This window comes from Orycteropus afer, unplaced genomic scaffold (assembly GCF_000298275.1).
Source record: "Orycteropus afer afer isolate SDZICR_OR568_19922 unplaced genomic scaffold, OryAfe1.0 scaffold00088, whole genome shotgun sequence".
Taxonomy (NCBI): domain Eukaryota; kingdom Metazoa; phylum Chordata; class Mammalia; order Tubulidentata; family Orycteropodidae; genus Orycteropus; species Orycteropus afer.
The window spans coordinates 7307334-7327403 of NW_006921675.1; the positions used below are offsets into that span (position 1 = coordinate 7307334).

At 40.6% G+C, this 20070-nt stretch overlaps 1 protein-coding gene across 1 annotated transcript in view; it reads right to left on the minus strand.

The window, feature by feature from the left end:
- Window positions 1–20070, minus strand: part of DCAF5 (DDB1 and CUL4 associated factor 5) — a 160486-nt gene that overhangs the window by 49935 nt on the left and 90481 nt on the right. Inside the window, exon 6 of the mRNA XM_007942316.2 lies at window positions 13057–13270. Coding sequence (XP_007940507.1) covers window positions 13057–13270 — 214 coding nt within the window. The remainder of the gene's footprint in view (window positions 1–13056; window positions 13271–20070) is intronic.

Here is a 20070-nt window from a genome sequence, read left to right on the forward strand (position 1 = left end):
AGACAGCTCAGGGGGCAGGAGTGCATGGAGGGATGGACACAGAGAAGGGGTAACTATCAGGAGGAAGTGGGAGGGGAGTGATGCGTTGTGGTGAAGTGTAGTCAATGTCATGAGACAAAGTGTATGTGAACTGCTGTATGGAAATGAATTTGCTCTGCAAACTTTCACCCAAATCACAATAAAAATATTAAAAAAAAACAAACTATGTGGATATGTACATTATTCTCAGAAGTGCTAATAGTTTTTAGACTTTTAAAGTGATCCAGGATTTAGTTATATATGACTGATCTAATAAAAGTTATTTTCATGCTACTTTTCTCTTTTGAAAACTAAGTCTCCTAAATATTTATTCCCTGAACAATACATATGAAAAAGAAATTCTCTGCCTCACTGTGTTCAGTTCTTCTACAGCATAAAACCGTGGAAAACCATCTTAGCACTTGAACGCTATTACACAGGTGGCAGCATGCCTGAGAGAAAGCAGGTACAGACAGACATAAACAAGAAACCGAATCCAGCCCTGGTTTGTTACCAAGTAGATCTGCCACTTCAAACTACAGTTTTAACTCGGAGATATTGTGCATTTGGTTCCAGACCACTGAAATAAAGTGAATATTATAATAAAGCAAGTCACAAATTTTTGGTTTTCCAGTGCATATAATGCCTAAGGCATTCTGACTATTAACCAGAAGCTTGGTGGTTCAAACCCACCAGCTGCTCCATGGAAGGAAGATGGGGCAATCTACTTTCATAAAGATTTATCCCAAAGGGGGTCTCTATGACTTGGAATCAACTTGATGGCAGTGAGTTTGGTTTTTTTAATTTAGTGCATATATAAGTTATGTTTAACACTATGCTGTCTATTAAGTATGCAAGACCATTGTGAAAAAGTTTGAAATACTGTGAGAATTCCCAAAATGTGACAGAGACAAGCAGTGAGCACATGCTGTTGGACAAATGGCACCAATAGACTTGCTCAACACAGAGTTGCCGCAAACCTTCAATTGGTTTAAAAAAAAAAAAAAAAAAAAAGCAGTACCTGTGAATAGCAATAAAACGAGGTATGCTTATACTGTGGGCCTGTTTCACATGGGAATGAAACCTGCTGAACTACACCCAAAGGTTGCTGGGAGAAGTCAAATGAGATAGTAGATGAGAAAATGCTTTAAAAGTCCAAGGGATAAAATATATAAGATACAAAGGAAAGGAAAAAAGAAAAAATATTAGCCTAAAGTCACAAAGCAAATCAAAGGATGGGACCAAGAGTTGAATTTCACCCCAGGCCTCTAAATGAGCTATTCTTAATAAGGGGTACATGGAGTTTTCAAACAAACAAACAATGTTTTAACTTTGTAGGGTACTTCACTGGCCAGGAGTGCACTTACTGGTGAATTCCTATACTTCTGCTGTACCCATATAATATCAACATAGAAAGGCTGAGTGGTGATGTAATGTCTGAGGGCAGGCCATATATTCAAGGCCACTTTGTTGAATTCACAGGGAACAAGTTAGTTCTTTTCTCTAGCGGACAGGACTGGCTGATTTCATTATAATGATTTGTGGGGCTCTGACATCTATCAAAAGATCCCTGGTGGCACAATGGTTAAAGCATTTGGCTGCTAACTGAAAGCTTTTGTATTACTTTCTCCTTCCTTCTGCATCCCACTTTCAGCAGGGCTTAGGAACTATTAGGCTAAGCATTAGAAGAGCCTAAAGCAAGAGAAGATCTGTAAACAATCAGAATGTCCATTTCTAGGCCACACATACCTGCTGCATGGAAGACTTACTCACTTCCCAAACGCCTGAGGCACTCTGCTGGATTCCACAATCTAGGGCAAGATCCATTTAAGGAATTGTGAAAGAAAGGGAACAAAAGCTGAGTGATGTCTTACAAGTGTGTACCAGAAAAGCTGGCAGGTGGAAAACTGGCATTCTTTTCAACCCTGCTAAGAGATGGTCTCACTGAGAATGCACGGCAGAGTGCTAAGCTTAGGGAGACAGAACGTACCCAGTCAGGTATCCAGCAGAAAACAAAACAAAACAAAAAACCCAAGTGTGATACAAAATCAAGCACAAGAGTCCTTCCAGAGGAAGGATAATGTTTTACTACAAGATTCCTCACTGTATAGCAAGACCAGAAGGTAGGCGGGTTTAAAAAAAAAAAAAAAAAAGGTTCAAGGGGTTAGTTGTTTCTATTGCTATCCAGCCAATCTAATGTCACCTGATCTGCTGGTAGAAGCTATCAAACTAGAGTAATTACAATATTGTATAGAAATAGAAACAAACCATATATTTGCAGCCAAAGGTAGGACAGACAGATTAAGTCTTAAATGAACACCTCAAAAAGAGTATCGCCTGTTAGTGTTATGCAGATGTATCTAGTGCAGCCTTTAGCACACAGGAGATGTTTAGTAAATATCCACTTTCTCATTTGAAAAGATGGAGAGAGGAAAAGGCATGAAGTTAGGAAGGATTCAGCAGCAGCCATGAAGAACAAACATGGGAGAAAACGTCACACTGAAGCACAGAAGTTTCAAATGGTAGCTCTAGGGCGGAATAGGAAGGGTGTTCAGTCTTGTTTAATCCATACAATAAAGTGTGAATTTGTTACAATATTTAAAAACTAGGAGAGTCTATATTAAAAAATCTATTTCTGGCTTCCCTTGGGGCGGGGTGTGGGGGGGACGGGACCAGAAGCCCCGGCAACACAGGCCCACGTAGCAACAATGGGCTGAAGTAGAATAGAAGCTGTCCCATTTAGATGAGATGGGGGTTCTCCATTTAGGAGCCACAGTCCACTACTTCCTATTGGTGCCCCAGCCCACTCTACTAATTTTTAATGCCTGCCTTGCCTCTGTTGGCATCAAGCTGTAACCACCTGTATAATGAAAAAAGATCACTACAAAGAGCCCAAAAGTTTAGACTCTAGTCATAGCTCAGCTACTAACTTATATATGTCTTGACATGCACGAGCATACTTCATTTTATTGCACTTTGCAGACATTGCATTTTTATTTTAATTTTTTTTAATAAATGGACAATTTGTGGCAACCCTGCACCAAGTAAGTCTATCGGCACCATTTTTCCAATAGCATGTGCTCACCTTGTGTCTCATTTTGGTAATTCTCACAATATTTCAAACTTTTTCACAAAGCTATTGCACACTAAATACCAAAAACACCAGTGCCACTTAACTGATTCCAACTCATAGCAACCCCCATGGGTTTTCAACACCGTAAATCTATACATAAGCAGACTTACCTTTTTCCCACGGAGCGGCTGGTGGGTTTAAACTGCCAACCTTTTGGTTAGCAGCTGAATTTGTTAACCACTGTGCCATCCAGTGGCACAGTGCCTAAAGCATTTGACTGCTGACCTGAAGGTTGGTGGTTCAAACCCACCAGCCACTCCTCTGAAGGAAGGATGGCAATCTACTTCTGTAGTGATACCGCCTCGGAAACCCAAGGAGGGGTCACTATGAGTCAGATCCGACTCAACCAGTGAATTTGTTTTTTTTTTTTGTATGTGTGCCACTAGAGCTCCTTTAACAGACTACAATACAGTGTAAATGTAACTTTTATATGCACTGGAAAACCAAAAAACTGTGTGATTTGCTTTATTGCAATATTTGCTTTATTGTGATGATCTAGAATCAAACACGCAGTATCTCCAAGGTATGCCTGTATTTACCTCTCTGAGCCTCAGTTTTCTTATCTGTAAAAAGAAGGACTTATAAAAAATGACTTCTGATAGCTCTGTAATTAGAATTCATCTAATTCACAATGTTGGCAATGAGCATGTCACAGGGAGACACAAAGCAGGCTATTTCATACTTTATTCCTTGGGTCCAGTATCTTGATATATTTATTTCACTTTGAGGCTAATGAATTACTTAGTGTACCTGTTATTGTTGTTATTTGCCTTTTGACTGACTCATAGCTACCCCTCCCTTGGGTTTCAAGGCGGTATGACTACGGAAGTAGATTGCCCAACCTTCCTAGGATAGTCTAAAAAGAAATACAGGCTCTTTGGCATAATATCTGGGTCCATTTATGTAGACTGACTAATCCTAACGTAACTAAAAGCCAGAAGACAGTCTCAGATAGATACAATCACTTACTGCCTTCCTTGACCATGTTCATTCCTATTATGGAAATTTCTTGGATTCCTATGTGGGATAGTTATCTAACCTATGACTAAATGAAGAGTTCCAGAGCACAGAGCCTCAGGCTCTGGGCGTTCTCAGAGTATACAGAACACTGGTGAATATAAAGACCAATATCAGGAAAGGGTGGGCTTTGGAATTTGAGAGCAGCGAATGAGATCATGTGTGGGCTAGTCAAAGAAGAGTAAGTCCTACAGATCATAGTGCAATCATGGCAGCTGCTGCTTTAGCTATGAGTGAGGAAAGTCAGTCTATAAATCACTGTTGAGAGACATGTTCCAGGACTGAGACCTCCTCAGTAAGTTTAGCCCACTATTTAACACTTTAAAAGCTATGAGCTCAGTGGATTAGTTTCACTGTAAAACCATTATTTAATTCATCTTCCTTTTGGCTTCTGAAAGTTGAGAGGGAAAAATGGCACTTACCAATCCTGATTTACAGTTAGAGAAGGCTTCAGCCCAGAAAGCTATAAATACCATACACTGACTCAAGTCCTAAGATTCATTTCAACCAATATTTACTGTGCTCTCACTGTGTACCAGGCATTGAAGACAACACAGAGATGAATTAGCTAAATTTCTTAGTCCTCAAGGAATGAACACAAAAGTCAAACATAAATCTCTCTATTTCCTATTCCATTATACATCTCTGATAACCTGTATAGGGAATATGAACAGACGTCTAAAGGCTTTAGCTCTGCAACTGTTCCAAAGTTAGATTCAATTACATCACACCCTCCATTATTCAAGAAAAGCCACTTACTCAAACCAAAAAACAGTCTGGTTAGTCAGGATATAGTACCCATAAACTCTTCCCAGGAGACCTTGGATGGCATAAACATTTTATGATTGCTAACCTTTCAGTTGGAATCAAAGCTACAAATGATAGATTAGGCAAATCTGAATAGGGAAAATCAAAAGCCATTTAATGTTAATACCTTGTATGACTCTGTCTGTGGCAATACTTGTCAATAATGCATCTTGGTAACCTGGGTAATTATAGTCTAGGCCAGTGGTTCTCAACCACAGGTGATTGTGCCACCAAGGAGATATTTGGCTGCTGGCATCTAGTGAGCACAGGCCAGGGATGTTCCTAAATATCCTACAATGCACAAATCAGCCCCCACAACAAACTATCTTGGCCAAAATGTCAGTAGTGTCAAAGTTGAGAAATCATGGGCTAGGCAGCTCTACGTTTTGGTTAGCGGCTTTTGTTCCCTCTGGGACTTTTAAGGACTCTGTGCAGACAGGCTCTACCTGAAAAAAATACAGCATCCATTTTCCTTCACCTCTTTTTTACCTTTCCCCACCTGCTTCACCTTTCATGTTTTCCCTTTTTCACTGACAAAAAAGCCATTAATACATTACTTTTAGTACATATTTTTATTGTTCAATGCAATAGGGATGATATGCCAAAAGCCCGACAAAAAACAGAAAATCAACAAATGGAAAGGAACGAGGAGTTTGGTTTTCATTTCCTCAGTTACATGAAATTAAACCAACCATTCGACATAGCAGACAATTATCAGTTTCATCATAAGTCTGAGCATCTCTAGAAATTTCTTCTTCCCACCCAAGAAAGAAATTGCCGACAGCCCCATATAAGCAGGAAAAACTAAGTCATTCAGATACTGTGGGCTCCTCAAGGAGACATCACTTACGTAACTGAGGCCACCTAGTGGTATCCAGTGTGGATCTCAGCTTAACAGGCCCTGGGACTCCAACTTGAGCATAAACTGAATTGGGATATATATTCTCTACTTACAAAAAGGGAAATCTCTAGCCTAGAAAAATTAAAATACAATCTCAGTTTATTTAGCATTCAACTCAATCCAACATGCATTTGTTGTGCTCCTGTTATATATACTAATCCTTAAATTATGGTATACAGGGAGCTCTGGCAGCATAGTGTACTTGACTGCCAACCAGAAGGCTGGAGGTTCAAACCCACCAGCCACTCCTTGGAAGAAACATGGGGTAATCTACTTCCGTAGTGATACTGCCTCGGAAGGGGTTGCTGTGAGTCAGGTCTGACTTGATAGGGTCACTATGAGTCAGGTCTGACTCGACGGCGTATAACAACAACAGCAAGTTATGGTATATAGAGGAGCCTCTGGCAACCAGTCTAGGGAGAAAAATTCTAATTTCTGCCTTCAAAGAGCAGAATATTGGTAGGTTCACAAAGAACTTTTTCTTTTATGCCATCACCCACAGATAACTCTAAAGAGGAGAGGTACCACATATGAGAATCGTATGTCAAAATTAGAAAGCAAAACATAATTCAGGGGATCAAAGAAAGCACTCAACATTAGCAATTTAGATGTCAAATAGCAATGAAATCTGTTGTACTTGACCTACAGTCTCTAGAAGAAAGGAAATAATAAAGATCAGAGCAGAAATAAATAAAGCAGAAAACAGAAAAATAGAAAAAAAAATCAGCAAGACTAGAAGCTTTTTCTTTGAAAAGATTAACAAAATCGGCAAACCACTGGCAAATTTAACTAAGGATAAAAAAGAGAAGATGCAAAAAACATAAATAATAAATGATATGGGCAACATCCAAAGAGAATCAACCGAAATAAAAAGGACAATAACAGAATACTATGAAGAACTGTACACCAACGTATTAGAAAACCCAGAAGAAATGGACAAATTTTAGAAACAGAAGACCCACCTAAACTAGCACAGACTGAGGTAGAAAATTGGAACAGACCCACAACCAAAGAAAAAATTGAAGAGGTCATAAAAAAAACTCCCCACAAAAAAAGTCTTGGCTCAGATGGCTTCACTGGAGAATTTTATTAAACATCCAGAGAAGAGGTGATACCTATCCTACTCAAGCTATTCCAGAACAAAGAAAAGGATGGCACACTCAGAAATTCATTCCACGAAGCAAGCGTAACCTTGATACCAAAACCAGGCAGACACCACTAAAAAGGAAAACTATAAACCAATATCCCTCATGAATACAGACACAAATATTTTCAACAAAATCCTAGCCAATAGAATCTAACACCTTATCTGCAGTGAATTGCTTGATGCAGCTTCTCTAGCCATTGTCCTCCATTCTATGATGCATTGTAAATCCCAGTATCCATGCCTGTTTGGGGTGGTGTGGTAGTTAAGGTCACATATCAACTTGGCTGGGCAGCTGGTAGTAGTTGTTCCCTATAATGATTGGCAATCAATTCTGTGATGGGGTTTGCCTTGAGCTGCTGATTGCTAAAGCCATCCACTTAGGTTATTTCTGTTTGGGCAACACAGGTGGAATGGATCTTGGGTCCTGCCTTACTGAAGGGTATAATTCAAATCACCACCCTTAGCTTCTTCAAGGGTATACCTTCAAATCTCCTGGGAAGATTTGGCCCCCTCTTGCTTGTGTCTTGGCTCATCCTCATCTCACCCCTGGATTTGGGACAGCAGCCGTCATCTGGTCTGCTGATCTAGGTTCATCAAATCCTGAGAACTGGGAGGATCCTCTAGACCTACTCACGGACCTGGGACTTGCCAGCCTGCCAGCCTCCACCATTACTATGTGAGACAAACCCTTGGGTGTCTGTGAGTTCTGTGAGGCATTACAGCGAAATACAGAACCCTAAGACTGGGGAAATTGCTGGGAGGAGGAGGAGGAGTTAATGTCTGAAATGATGGAGTGGTACGGTAGTTTGGACATTTGGCACATCTTTAACCTCCGCCTCATGGGGACTGGCCTTGTGCTGATCTTTCTGAGAAAAATTGTTCAAGCAATATCGAAAAAGAATAAAACACCATGACCAAGTGGTGGATTCATACCAAGTATGCAAGGATGGTTCAACAGCACATAAATAAAACAAAGGAAAAGAACCACATGATCATGTCAAGCAATGCACAGAAAAGGCATTTGATAAAAACTAGCATCCATTCCTGATAAAAACTCTCGGCAAAATAGGAATAGAAGGGAAATTCCTCAACATAGTAAAAGGCATAGAAACAAAACCAACAGCCAATATTATTCTCAATGGAGAGAGACTCAAAGCATTCCTCATGCAAACAGAACCAGACAAGAATGCCCTCTGTCACCACTTCTATTCAACACTGCATTGGAAGTCCTAGCAAGGGCAATAAGGCAATATAAATAAAGGGTACCCATATTAGCAGGAGCTCTGGTAGCATAGTGCCTAAAACACTTGACTGCTAACCAGAAGGCTGGCGGTTCAAACCCACCAGCCACTCCTCGGAAGGAAGATGGGGCAATCTACTTCTGTAGTGATACTGCCTCGGAAACCCAAGGAGGGGTCGCTATGAGTCGGGTCTGACTCGGTGGCACATAACAACAACAACATATTAGCAAAGAAGTAAAACTATCTCTAGTTGCAGATGATATGATCCTATACACAGAAAAACCAAGAGACTCAGCAAGAAAATTACCAGAACTAATTGAAAGATTCAGCAAAGTGGCAGGATACAAGATCAATACACAAAAATCAGTTGGATTTCTCTATGTCAACAAAGACATCTCTGAAAAAGAATAAAGAAAACAATACCATTTACAATAGCTACCAGAAAGATAAAATACTTGGGAATATATTTCATCAGAGAAACAAAACACCTATACAACAAAACTACAAAACAACTACAACTATAGGAGATCTACATAAATGAAAGAATATGCCATGTTTATGGACAGGAAGACTGAGCACTATGAAAATGTCAGTACTACCAAAAGCAATCTGTACATTCAGTGCAATCCCAATCAAGATTCCAGCAACATTCTTTACGGACATGGAAAAAAAACAATCACTAATTTTATATGGAAAGGAAAGAGACCTCGAATACGTAAAGCACTACCAAAGAAGAACAAAGTAGGAGGTCTCATACTCCCAGATCTTAAAATCTACTATACAGCCACAGTAGTCAAAACAGCCTGGTTTTGGTACAACAAAAGACATAAAGATCAGTGGAACAGAATTGAGAATCCAGAAATAGATCCATCCACCTATGGACAGCTGATCTTTGACAAAGGGCCAAAACCCATTAAGTGGGGATGAGATAGTCTCTTTAACAAATAGTGCTGGCAAAACTGGATATCCATTTGCAGAAAACTGAGGTAAGATTCATACCTCAGACCACATACAAAAACAAACTCAAGATGGATCAAAGACCTAACTATAAAACCCAAAACTATAAAGCTCATCAAAGATAAAATAGGGGCAAACTTACTGTTGTTATGTACCATCGAGTCAGACCCCACTCATAGTGACCTTTCCTTGGGTTTCCAAGGCAGTATCACTATGGAAGAAGATTGCTCACAATTTATGGCATAAATAGACTATCAAGAATAACCCAAAATGCACAAAGAGCAGAAGACAAACTAGATGACTTCTTGTTGTTATGTGCCGTCGAGTCGGACCTGACTCATAGCGACCCCTTCTTGGGTTTCCGAGGCAGTATCACTACGGAAGTAGATTGCCCCATCTTCCTTCCAAGGAGTGGCTGATGGGTTTGAACCTCCAGCCTTCTGGTTAGCAGTCAAGTGCCTTAGGCACTACGCTACCAGAGCTCCCACTAGATGACTGGGACCTTCTAAAAATCAAATTCTTATATGCATCAAAAGACTTCTCCAAAAGAGTAAAAAGAGAACCTCAGATTGGGAAAATATATTTGGCAATGACGTATCCGACAAGGGACTTATCTCTAAAATTTACAGAAAACTTTAACACTTCAACATCAAAAAGACAAATAATCCAATTCAGAAATGGGCACAGGATGTAACAGATATTTTATCAAAGAAGATATCCAGGCAGCCAAAAACCACATGAAGAATGGTTGTGATTATTAGCCACTGGAGAGATGGAAATCAAAAGAACAATGAAATATCATCTCATCCCAGCAATATAGCAAAGTTCAACAAGATAGAAAAGAACAACTACTGTCAAGGGTGTGGAGAGACTGAACTCTGCTGGTGGCACTGTAAAATGGTACAACTACTGCAGAAAGCAGAGGGGGTCTCCTTAAAAAGTTGGAAATAGAAATACATTTGATCCAGCAATTCCACCGCTAGGAATATATCCTAAAGACGTGAGATCCGGGAGACAAACAGATATATGCACATCCATGTTCACTGCAGCACTATTTACAATAGCAAAGAGATAGAAACCACGTAAGTGCCCATCAACAGATGAATGGATAACCAAACTATGGTATATACACACACAATGGAATACACTATGCAACATTAAAGAATAAAAAACAATCAGCAAATCACCTCATAAAATGGATAAACGTGGAGGACAGTTTGCTAAATGAAATAAGCCAATTATGTTGTTGTTGTTATGTGCTGTCGAGTTGTCTGACTCATAGACACCCCTTCCTGGGTTTCTGAGGTGGTATCACTACAGAAGTAGATTGCCCAACCTTCCTTCCAAGGAATGGCTGGTGGGTTGGAACCACCAACCTTCTGGTTAGCAGTCAAGTGCCTTAGGCACTATGCCACCAGAGTTCCCACATCAATTATAGAAGGACAAATATTGTATGAATCCATTAGCAAAAGCCAAGGAAAGGTTTATACAGGCAAGGAAATTTTCATTGTTGGTTACCAGGGATGGAAGGGGAGGGGAAGAGAGGAAAAACAGATGGATAGTTAAGAGACAAGTGTTGATGTGGGTGAAGGGAACAGCAATGTAACAAAAGCAAGTGACTAGCACAATATCACTAAGGAAAAGGAAGACATGGAGAAGTGCACAAGAGGTACAGACAATAAAGGTAAATAGTAATGCATACACAATACTGCATGATCAGTAATAGCAAACACTAATCTCCAGGTGGATAGATAGGTACACAGGCAAGAAGATCAGGCATAGACAAGTGAACAGAATATATCCATGACCATACACAGGTCTGACCAATGATATTCCTACACACACATTTATATGTGCTATACAAATGTCCGTATGCAGTATAAAGCTAAGAGAGGGCAAAGTTAGGATAACTTCTTAAGCACAACTAACCTTGAGGAAGTGAGTCTCTGGGCCTACGGAATGAGACCATGGTCTTGGGGTACATTGAGCTCAAATGGCCCAACACAGTACTCAAAAATATTGTTCTAAATCTTACTTTGGGAGTAGCGACTTAGGTCTTAAAAGCTTGTGAGTAGCCATCTAAGATGCAACTATTGGTCTCTCCTCATCCAGAGCAAAGAGTAAAGAAAATCAAAGACAAATGGAAACAGTCCAAAGGACTAATGGACCATGAGGACCTCAGTCTATATGATCGTGAGACCAGAAGAACTAGCTAGTGCCAGCGTACCAATGCCAACCACTCAGAAAAGGCTCAAAATTGGAAAAGCTGGATAGAGTGGGAGAAAAAATGTGGAATAAAATTGAAAACATAAAAAGCACCAGTTTTACTGGTCAGACAGAGCCTGATAAAACCCCCAAGACTATGGCTCTGAGTCACTCAATTCCTTGGGCCTGGAATTGAGCTCACTCCTGTGGCTTAACTATCAGTAAACAATGGACAGGCCTACCAGCTGAACAACTACACCAGGGAAAAGGCAGCAATTGCATAGGGAGAAAGGTAGGCAGGCAGGAGCGCACAGGCAAGAGGACAGAGGGAAAGGATAACCACAGTGAAGAAGTGGGAGGAGAGCTGTTACACTATGGGGAATGCAATCAGTGTCACAAAACAAAATGTATATCGACTGTTGAATGTAAAAGGAATCTGCTTTGTAAAATTTCACCCAAATCACAATAAAAAGTTAAAAAGGTTGTTGTGCTTGAGAACAAAAACCTATCTGTTTATCTGATTAATATATGTCTTTAGTAAGCTTGATTATTTAGACAAGTCCAACTGGTCCACTCATAGATAGCCACTTCAGAACTTCTCAGAGTACCAAGTATGTTCTTAAAATGTCAGCTTTAAGTCAACATAAGTATTTGAATTACCATTACTACAGATTTTATTTATTGTGAACCCTGAAAATATGTGTTGTAAATCCTAGCCTCTATGCCTGAGGTTATACTCTCATTTGTGAATGGGTTGTCTTTGATATGTTAGTAAGACAGGATTAGTGTAGGGCATATTTTGAGTTAATCTCTTTTGAGATATAAAAGAGATTAAACAAGAGATTAAACAGATGGGGAAAAGAGAAATGTCAAGCCACATCAAAATCGCCTAGAAACAGAAGCTCAGAAGAGACGAAGAACCTTCCCTCCAGAGCTAACAGAAAGAGAAAGCCTTCCCCTAGAACTAGCATCCTGAATTCAGACTTCCAGTCTCCTAAACTGTGAGAAAATAGCCTTCTGTTTGTTAAAGGCACCCATTTGTGGTATTTCTGTTACAGCAGCACTAGAGAACTAAGACAGCCAGTGAGACTGTGGAAAGGCTGGGAATGCATAGCTCCGGATCTCTACTCTTGACTAAGATGCTGGCAATAAAAAGGGTCAGCATCTAGCTCCCTCTCAAACAAAGCTGCTTAGCCTATTTCATCCAAGAAAAAGAAGCTGTCTCAACAGGCCATCAGGACACATGGCTCTTGGATGGTAATTAAGGTGTTTCATTCATTGTTGTACTTTAATGGTATAAAATACTGTCTCTCTCACTGGCAGGCTAATTTTCCATGGACTCCCTTCTTTCTTTTGAAATGGTACATTCTTAGAATCTTAAAATCTGTTCACAAACTTGGCAGAACTAGGTTGCTCAAATCATATAGGGGCCAATCCTGTCTTTGTTTTGTGTGCCTTCTCTGTACCCAATGACAGTTCTGGTGAAGAAATACACTTATCCAGCCAGAATGTCCCCCAGACACTCACTTTTCTCCCTCAATTGTTTCTACCTGACATGATGCTAAAGATCAGTACAGAAAAAACAACTAGAGGGGAAAGTATGAGTATGCACTAGGCAGAGGGCACTAACCTGGTCACGATCTCCTGCAAAACAGCAGCTTTTCATGGTGCAAGAGTTGAAGTAGCCCTGATTGTCAAACTGGAACACAGGTAGGCGGGAGTGGATATCATAGAGCACAGGAGGTAAGCGGCGCCTCAGGGCCAGGAGCTGGGTCCCATTGCTGTTGAATCGTACACTCATGGCACTCTGGAGGGAGAGGTTGCCACCATAGCGCAGGAGAGAACTAGAAGGCAGAAAGCACAGGGGTCAGGTGGATGGGGCAGGCTGCACAGGAGTCTGTAACACACTGTATTCATTTTTATACAGCCTGTGTTTAGGACCTTTTGTTGGGCATGTACATCTGAGTTTCAGCAGAATGGTATTTCTATGCAGTGGGCTAAAAGGTAACAATGGGAATAGGAAGGGCTCCTTAATTATATTAAAGCATGTTACTTAACCTGTCACAGCTTCCCTCTGCAATCTCCAAAAGGAGAATTGCCAGTAAATTTACAGGAAAGGGTAACAAAAACATCTTAAGAGAAAAAAATGTATTCAACTGATTATTTTATTTACCCAAGTTAAATACAACAAAGTGATACTTGTCAAGACCCTGGGAAGTGAGTCGCATTCAATCTAACTGGCTAATCATAACCGTTATTTAAGGGATATATTTATCCTGTGAATCAGAGATTATCCTTTATATTTGAGATACAAGAACTATCGGCAAAATCAATTATTCTGGACTTTTTCCCCCAATAATAAGCACTTCATTACTTAAGCATAACAAGAATTTATTTTTGAATTTTTAATCTATTCAAAGAGAATTTTTATATTCCTTATGGCATGGAGATTAAATGTTAAACAAAAACCCAGGTGCTACTGAGCCCTCAAGATACCTAAATTAGAGCTTAGTAGACTTATCTGAAACCTTTTTAAGAAATTAGTTTTAATAGCATTTTACCAAGTGAAAACTATATGCCACCAGAAGAGATTTAACACTGAAATGAAGATAATACATTTTATTTTTCGGGGGGCAAGAAGGTGATGGAGAAGATTAACAAAACCCCACCAAAACCCACTGCCCTCGAGTCAATTCTGATACATAGCAACCCTGTTAAACAGAATAGAACTGCCCCCAAGGGTTTCTAAGGCTGTAAATCTTTATGGAAGCAGACTGCCCCATTTTCTCTGCAGAGTGGCTGGTGGGTTCCAACCAATGTTTTTGTTAGTAGCCTAATGCTTTAACCACCGTTGCACCATGAGAGCTCCTCACAGAGAAGATTAAAGGAAAAGGAAAAAAGATATCCTATGGGAAGATGAGAGTCTCTGGGTGGCACAAACGGTGGACTATCGCTACCCTTCAAACCTATCCAGAGGAGCCCTGGAAGTAAAACTGGTGATCTGTTCCCGAAGCCTATGCTTTACTCTGCACACGTAGGATCACCAATAGTCAGAATCAACTTGACAGCAACTCACCACAACATGGAAAGAGAAGCTTCTGAATTAACAGTATAGAGACCGCTGCCAACCTGGCCTGGTCCTAAAAACAGCCTCTCTAACATCAACCAATGTCAGCCCTCTGTTTTCCAAAGCAAGCTCACCAGAGGGAAGAATACTCTGGTACTGCAGGTGTGTGCAGAAACAAGGCCTGGGCAAAACAGCTTTTAATCCTCTTCTGATTGAAATGAAAGGAAAAAGAGAAGAGAATAAGAAATACTGTCCTGAGAATGCCAGACACCCAGGAGAAGCTTGTGCCCCTCAAGTAATAATTCCTGCAGTGAAATATTCTCATAATGGTCCTAAACACAGGCCTCACTCACTCACATACAGAGAATGAATGAAAGGCTGTTAGAGCCTGGGCATTTCCTTTACAGGGTGTCCTAGCTGCTACGGGCATGTGGTGTTATCTAAACAGGGAGCTCAAAAACAATGAGAGGCTTTCAGTCTAAGATCAGCATGGAGTGTGCAAATAAACCAGCATCTGTAGGACTGATGAGGACATGGGGGTGGAAACAAGACCCAACAAAAAGAAACTTGGCCAGCTCCACCAGCCATAGTAGCAGGGGTTTGCATCAGCTCAGGCATGCTTACAGGAAAGGAGGCCTCCGGCAAAGGCCCTTTCCAACAGTTAACGGGAACTTCCTCTGTAGACTCTGGTCACGTCTGTAGAGGAGTCTGCACAGGAAAGGCACCAGGGCCCATGCTGTTCCCACTCAAGCTTCTTGATCTACTGTTTACAATCTGGCCACTCTACAGGAGTCTGTGGGCTCCAGCATTGACTTTGTTTCTGGGCAAGAGAACTCCTACCTCTCACACAGACAGGGTGCCTAGGAATCTTGATCCTAAAATGTTTAGAGGTGCTATCTAAAAAGCAGCAGCTATCCAAACTGAATACTGCACACTGGGCTCAAAGTTCAATTCCTTCCAGAGGAAAGGAACGATACCTAAAAATAGAAAGTGAGCCACAGCAACTATAATTTCTCTGCAGGGGTTCTGCAGCTGGCTACTCCTGGCAAGAATGGGAAAGATGATCTAATTTTCAAGGGAAAGAAGGCTTAGAAGCAGTTTGTTTTCACAGTCAAGATATAAAGATAATGTCAAAGATTCTGTAGTTCATGCTTATAACTGCAGTGCACATGAAAAATTATTAGATATTTTATATATATATAAAATAGGAGTTCTGGTAGCATAGTGCCTAAGGCACTTGACTGCTAACCAGAAGGCTGGTGGTTCAAACCCACCAGCCACTCCTCGGAAGGAAGATGGGGCAATCTAATTCCGTAGTGATACTGCCTCGGAAACCCAAGGAGGGGTCACTACGAGTTGGGGCCGACTCGACGGCACATAAAACAACAACATATATACATTATAGAAATACTGTCTGTAGAATGCCAGCTCTGGTAGCGTAGTGCCTAAGGCACTTGACTGCTAACCAGAAGGCTGGCAGTTCAAACCCACCAACCACTCCTCGGAAGGAAGATGAGGCAATCTACTTCCATAGTGATACTGCCTCGGAAACCCAAGGAGGGGTCGCTATGAGTCGGGCCCAACTCGATGCCATATAACAACAACAACAGAATGCCAGGCATCAAGCATAAGCCTAGTTCTCTGCAGGCCTCAAGTTATAATCCCTGCAGTGAAATGTTCTCATAATGGTCCTAAACACAAGCCTCATTCACTCACATACATGACTGGAAGAGATCCGTATTTGTACCATTCCAAAGAAAGGTGATCCCACAGAATAAGTAAATTATCCAACAGTATCATTAATATTACATGCAAGTAAAATCCTGTTGAAGATAATTCAAAAATGGTTACAGCAGTATACTGACAGAGAACTTCCAGAAATGCAAGCTGGCTTCAGAAGAGGACATGGAAAGAGGGATATCTTTGCTGATGTCAGATAGAGCTTGGCTCAAAGCAAAGAATACCAGAAAGATGTTTACTTGTGTTTTACTGGCTATGCAAAAGCATTTGATTATGTGGATCATAATAAATTATGGATAACATGGACAAGTATGGGAATCCCAGAACACTTAATTATGCTCATGAGGAAACTGTACATAGGCCAGGAGGCTGTCATTCAAACAGAACAAGGGGATACTGCATGGTTTAAAATCAGGAAAGAAGTGTGTCAGGGTTGTATCCTTTCACCATACTTATCCAATCTGTATGCTGAACAAATAATCAGAGAAGCTGGACTATATGAAGAGGATGGCATGAAGACTGGAGGAAGACTCATTAATAAACTGCAATATGCAGACAACACAACTTTGCTTGCTGAAAGTGAAGATGACTTGAAGCACTTACTGTGAAGATTAAAGACTACAATCTGCAGTATGGATTGCACTTCAACATAAAGAAAACAAAAATCCTCACAACTTGACTAATAGGCAGCTTCACGATAAATGGAACAAACATTTAAGTAGTTAAAGATTTCATATGACTTGGTTCCACAATTAACACCCACAGAAGCAACAGTCAAGAAATCAGATGATGTACTACACTGGGCAAAAGACCTCTTTCAAGTGCTGAAGAGCAAAGATACCTCTTTGAAGATAGGTGTGCCTATCCCAAGACATGGTATTTTCAATCACCTCATATGCATGTAAGAGCTGGACAATGAACAAGGCTGAAGAAGAATTGATGCTTTTGAGATGTAGTGTTGGCGAAGAATACTTTAAGTACCATGGACTGCCAAAAGAACTAACAAATCTGTCCTGGAAGAAGTGCAGCCAGAATGCTTGGAAGTGAGAATGGCCAGAAGGGACCATTATTCCCTGGAGAAGGATATCATGCTTGGTAAAGTGGAGAGTGAGCGAAAAAGGGGAAGTCCCTCAATGAGATGGATTGATGCAGTGGCTACAATGATGGGCTCAAGCATAGCAAGGACTGTGAGGCTGGCACAGAACAGGGCAGTGTTTTGTTCTGTTGTACACAGGGTCGCTATAAGTTGAAGCCAACTCGATGGCACCTGACAACTACATATATTCATTCATTCATTCTCAGGAGATAACACCAGATAGTCTAATTAAATCATAGAAAAGGGCCCAGAAATATGAATTTAACAAGCAATCCCAGTTAATTCTGATGCAGGTGATTTTAAACCACACTTTGAAAAACATGGTTTCATTCTGGAATTGAAGGGCAGGGGGCAAGAAGGGGAAGCAAATGGCTTGCTTCCCCCTCAATGAAAAACCAAACACATGATATGACACTTTTTATAGCGCCAAGTCTGTTAGTAGATAGGACTCCAATTTCTTTTAATACCAGAATTCTACTCTACTAATAAGGCTGAAAATGTTTTTTCTTGCCCTCAATATATCCCTTGAAGGAAAAGCTCCTCATTCTTCTTGAAGAACTGAGGATGCCTGTAAATAACAATTTCTCAATTTTAACTTAGTTTCTAGACTCTGATCTTAATAATACAGATGCCATCATCTTGGCTCCCCCAGGGAAATGGCCACCATTACACACTTAAATGAGATAATCAGTATCTAAAAAGGACTAGCCACGAATTAGAATGAGTTCAAATCAGAAAGACTATTAAGAAAAATAAAAGTAATATCCCAACCCATCTTCAACCCAAGATTTGCTACAAAATGTGTTAAGAATGGGGCAGAAGATGATGCAATGCTCAGCATGCAAAAGACCTAGGACAAAAAGTAAAAGAGCTTCAGAACATCAAGAAAACATTCCTCACTGGAGTTGTGGGTTTTTCTTTTGGTTTGGCTTTTTAGTTAAAACAAAAAACAAAAAACCCCAATTGGAGTTCTTTATTGCTCTGACAGTGTTAACAGAACATTTAAAAAAGTACTTGGCCAAGGCTAGAGCCCTGGAATAGAGGACAAACAGGCAGAGGCTGTTTCCATGGATAGTGATTGGGAGTATCATGTCCAGGAAAAGACAGAGAATCAATATATTTTCAAGACCAGACTCCAAGAACCTGTATTTCCACAAACTCATGATTAAGTAGTTCATACGATACTAGCTGACAGTGCCAACAAAATTTTCCAAAATCCACTGCCATAAATTTCCTCTACGTTTTATGTTAATATTCCGTAACATTTATGAAATGCTTGAGTCAAGGCACACATATGATACACAGTTTATCTGCTGTGGGAAGAACTGCTTCATTCTAACTCACAGACATCAGAGGTAGTACTGGACAATGACCAGACAGGCAAAGGCAAGGTCTTTTAGATGGGGGAAATATTTTTTATCACTACAGTTCCTGCTTTAGGAGCTCTGGTAGCATAGTGGCTAAAGCACTTGACTGCTAACCAGAAGGCTGGCAGTTCAAACCCACCAGCCACTCCTCGGAAGGAAGGTTGGGCAATCCTACTTCCGTAGTGATACTGCCTCGGAAACCCAAGGAGGGGTCGCTATGAGTCGGGGCCGACTCGACGGCACATAACAACAACAACAACAACAACAACAGTTCCTGCTTTAGGACAAGATGACCTATAAGGAAAATGGGACATTCTGTATCTCTTAAAACACAACCTGCAGAGTGTGACAAGTCCAAGGGGAGACTAAAATTAGAGATAAGAAGTGAACAAGTAGAGGGAGTCACAGCCCACACTGGATCCATTCAAGTGTGTTCAGGATTCCAATAATCCGCTGGCCATTTCTTTTACGGGAGTTGGAGGAGCTAAACAATCTGGGCTTTCTTTTTTTGTTTTTCTAATACAATACTCAATCCCAAAATTGACACTTCTGTAGAGGAAACCAGAACTGCTGAACAACTTAAGAATGACACACTGTAATCTGGGACTGAATAAATCTATTTTCCCTAGAACATAATATACTACCAAGCCTCTCTGGCTTAAAATATAGACAGGGGTTCAGTATGCATGATGAAATTTCCTTCTTTTTTGGACGTACAGGAATTTAAGTTGACAGATGCCAGCAGGAGGGCTGGACTAAACTCCTGATAATAAGACTTTTATATAATTCAAATGCCATATCCACAGAGGAAACATAAACAACAGGTACTCCAGGGCTTCCAAACATCATCTTTCAGAACAGGAAACATACCAAGAGTTGAAGTGATCTAGAACCAGGTTCTTGCCTTTGGCCCTGTGAACCCAAAAGCAGCACCGAACCAACCAAGATCTCAGAGCAAATTAAGAGGCAGTGCCATAACAGATTCATTCTAGATACTCATGACTTTTCCATAGAATTAGGGACTCAACATTTAGTCATTTAAAATCATCAGATGGTCTAGCCCAACAATCTAGCTTGTTCAGAACCCATCTCCAAGATTCAGGAAGGAAAGAGGAGTTGCACAAGCAGCCATTCAGTCCTCATCATTAAACTAACCTCCCATCCTACCTCCTGACAGATTTTATACAGCATATGCACTCACCTCACAGTACATAAAATTGGGGAGACAGAATTTAATGAACAGTGGTTGGCAGGAAGATTAAAAAAAGGGGCAGGAGGGAGATTGAAATGGCAGTTGTTACAGCAACAGTAACAGTGCAGAAGAAGTGTGTGGAAAGATATGAAAGTAAACAGGCAGAGTTCCGGCATGGCAGA